The sequence below is a fragment of the Parus major genome, chromosome 2 (genome assembly GCF_001522545.3).
Source record: "Parus major isolate Abel chromosome 2, Parus_major1.1, whole genome shotgun sequence".
Taxonomy (NCBI): domain Eukaryota; kingdom Metazoa; phylum Chordata; class Aves; order Passeriformes; family Paridae; genus Parus; species Parus major.
The window spans coordinates 87560035-87563963 of NC_031769.1; the positions used below are offsets into that span (position 1 = coordinate 87560035).

The window sequence follows — 3929 nt, forward strand, 5'->3', positions numbered from 1 at the left end:
GGAGAATGTGAGATGGTCACCTAGTTGCTTACAACAGTAAATCCCACTAGAAGTGAGGAAGTTTTTTAATTACTCTTGGGACACTTAACCAGATTCTAGATACTGATTATCCAGCATGAGCTGCCCACATACAGAACCACATTTTTAGCTGATTACAACCAGAAAGTTAAAACATGTAATTCAGTATCTGCAAAGTTACTACTTACAGGTCTTTCACCACTTTCCCTTACAGAAACAAAAGGTAACTCTTTATCCTGTATGCCAAGTCTTTTATTTGGAAATGGAATACATAAAACAATGACTTGAACAGGAAAGTCTTGCTCATTTTAAAGACTTAAGGTGTTCTAATTTTATATGATTTATGATGATTGTATAGGATATCATGAGGCCAGTGTTAAGAAATGCATGACAGAAAACCAGTAAACTCACAGTACATGAAAGTGCAAAAGCAATTTTTCAACAGCTGTGTACAAAAATGAGCAGTGAAACATCGGAAATACCCAAATATGATATTCTGGACTTTGAGAAGCTACCCTAGAAGAACCAGTGACTTGTTTTGAAATGGCACAAAAAATGGAATGTGCTATATGCATTCTTTATATCAGGAAAGCTTTTCATACACATTTAACTTAATGTGAAATATTAGTTTGCTTAATGGCAAAGAGCTTGTTCCAAACAAATTCAAAACAGGTATAAGATAGAGCAAATGCAACCCCAGTTTTGCATAGACTTACTTAGGTGTGTGTTTAATGCTAAAATCAATGATCTGTAGTTACAATTAACAGCATAACGAGACTTTAACATGAGCAGGGGATAAATATTCACTTCAAGACTCCTTTCCATTCCCAGCAGTGTGTAAGGAGGATTTCAGCATAGGAAAGACTGTAGTCTGTAGCAAAACACAATAGGCAGGCACACTTTTTCTTTTTGGGACCCGAATATTTATATGTTCAGACTTTTGAAGTATCAAAACTGGATAAAATCTACTTCACAAAGTAGTTACAGACCACAGGAGCTTACCTGTGTTCTTCATTGTTATTCAATGAATATTTTCAATTCACAATAAATTGGGGTTAAACAGCCTTGTACAAACAGCATGCAATTTAATTAACGTAAGCATCATTATGGTTTGTTTGTAAACTTACTGACCAAAGCAAAACTAGAACTGGAAACTAGAATTCTGTCTTCTGTATTTTTTTTTTAACTGCACTTTATTTGCTGCTGAAAGTAATGCACTCTGTATTTCACTTACTTTTACTAAGAAACTTGTTTTTAAGAATCTTTAAAAATTTTAAATTTAAAATTTTTCTAACCATTTTTACAAGTGGTTTCTAGATATAGCTGTGGAGTTTGGATTTTAGAATAGTAATTCAGCTTGATTATTTTTTGTAAATTTGAAAGAAACAGATGAAATACCTCCCTTAATGAATTCCATTCCTGTGGAATACAGATTTTAAATTGTATGAAAGGTATGAATTGTTCTTTATCAAGTTATTTTTTTTTCTCTTCTCTGTATCTTTGTAGTTTGTTGAACCTATACTTGAGAAAAATAATTCCATTTGAATGATGTCTGCTTCATTAAAAAAAAATATTATGGGGCAGGGAGGGAGAGGAATTATTCCCTTTGAAACATGACAGAATTGCTCAGTAGGTCCCTGCGGTACCACATGATGAAGAATTTAAGAAGTGTTAAGAGACTTTCCCAGCACATAACAATGTTTTGCATTACATGAATACCTGCTATGCCAAGAAATCATGTTTGTCCACAATGGAGAAGGATTTCTATAAACTTGCATACATATTGAAAGAAATCAGGTTACAGTTTTTTCACACCTTCATTCATTTTAAGAAAACTGAAACCCTCTGCCATATGGTGGGCCAAGAAATTGGTGGAATTTGAAGTTTAAAAATGCCATCTAACTTATCCTATATTTCCAACAACATATTTTTTTTAGCTGGGAATTCATGATTTCTACAATTTCCATTATCTCCATTATGAAAAGAGAATGATTTGGAAGTAGAATATAATCCAATGTTATACCTTTTATTTTTGACAGTGCCCAGTTTGGCAATAATCCTTGATTATGCTATAACACAGTGTCTTGTTTTTTTCAGTTTTCAGAGTATAGTGGCATGGGCACCACAGTTTCATTTTGTGAGTTCTCTTAAAAACACAGATTTGGATCTTAATTGCAATGGTCAGGATGCTTAGGTTTTCACTGAAGAGAAGCTGAAATGCAGGAAATTTATATAACGTCATCTGGCAGACTGTAGACCTTGTGAGGACAGAAAAGGGCCTTGAAAGAGGAGGGTATCAAAACTAGATTTTGGCAATATAGAAGATGTGTTGTCCATGTAGTTCTGTCATAAGTTTTAAAAATACTCTCATTAAATAAGTTTTTCCTTCCTTAAGACCAGGTAATACACAAAGCAAGTAAGAGTCCAGGGGTCAGAATCTTCAGTTCTTAGTTATTCTCTATGAGCTTTTTTTTTTTGACTTTTCTTCGTAAGATTCTCCATACTCATTTACTCTGCTCTTATCCACAGGATAAAGCCTGGCAGAAAGAAAAACAAATCTTCAGTTACATTACAGTCTCCTATCTGAAGGAATTAAGTAGGTCAATGATGCTTAATTTTAAAACTGAATTTCTTTGTCATCGTATTCTCTATTTCCATTTGTGGCAAAACCCAACATCTTTAGAGATTTGTACAGACATATCAGCTTCTTCACAATATGACTCAACCACTTGTGTCAGAACCTCATAAGAGACATATTAGTTCCCCTAAAGCTTGGCTGGAGTCTTTTCCCAAGTAATCCAGACTACCTCAAGCTTCACTATGAACAGTATTTTCTAAGTAGTGCATACATAGTGCATTCCTCCTCCTCTGATTTTAGTTACTTAAAGAATCTGAAACTCAACAGGTACGCAGCTTACAAGAGAACCTGATAATTTGTTTTTGCAAAACAGATAAACAGAAAAGCAGAGCAGGGCAGTCCCCCATCAGACAACACCCTTCACTACTGCCCTGCATAACCTTGGAGAGCATTTCTCAGACATTGAGCATATGGAGATGGGGCCCTCAGCAAGGGTTAGAAGCCCAGAAATCCTAAGTGGATTTGTGAATACAAGCTTAGGAATCTTTCTCCTTCCCCTTACATCAGGTATTTATGTCTCACATTTGATTTGTGGGTTTTTTTGTTTGTTTAGAGTTTTTTTGTGTTTTTAATTTTTGTGGTTTTTGCTTGGTCTTTCTTCTGATTTTGTTTCTTTTAGGGGGTAGGAGGTTTGTGACTTCCAAATCTGGTGAAAAGAAACCTGTTGTGGGGAGGGAAAAGGGGTAACTGACAAAAACTCTGGAGTACTGTGAGAAGAGGAATTTTTTGACTATTCTGTATCACATCCAGGATTACTGTCAGGTACGAGAAAATGTTTCTGTTCCTCTTATTTGTATTGAGATCTCCTTTGCAGGGTGCCCTGCTCACCATTCCGTTTACTAGGCACATACATAACTAACATTATCCAGACCATACTATACTATAGATTATCAGAGTATAAAACTTCTGCTTCAAGTCTATCCCAATCTATAGTTCTTTAGAGCAACAAGACTGCAACCATCTAGAGCATTGTAAAAGATGTAATGAGTATTAAAGAAAGTCATACCATCTTTGGTAGAGATAGACCAGGAACACAACATCATCTCTAAAGCATGCCAGCCTATGAGATGTTGGCATAGTGATGATAAAAGCAAATATATCATCAATAAAGGTGTTGAATGCCTGGAAATAAAAGAAAAGTATACTTCAGCTGGCTGTGAAGAGAAGTCATCAGTCTTACAAAGTTCAAAGCTTGCTATGTTTTTCTGTGGGAACACAGACTTCTTCCATATTTGTAACAACACTGTTGAGGGTTAGGTGTCCTTTTTTTTTT

General features: G+C 35.1%; 1 protein-coding gene across 1 annotated transcript in view; it reads right to left on the bottom strand.

The window, feature by feature from the left end:
* Positions 1–246: 246 nt before the first annotated feature.
* CLPTM1L (CLPTM1 like) overlaps positions 247–3929 on the bottom strand; it is a 26580-nt gene continuing 22897 nt past the window's right edge. The window contains exons 16-17 of the mRNA XM_015619309.2: positions 3663–3778; positions 247–2555 (exon numbers count right to left, since the gene is read on the bottom strand). Of these exons, the coding sequence (XP_015474795.1) occupies positions 2477–2555; positions 3663–3778 (195 nt within the window). The 3' untranslated portion in view covers positions 247–2476. The remainder of the gene's footprint in view (positions 2556–3662; positions 3779–3929) is intronic.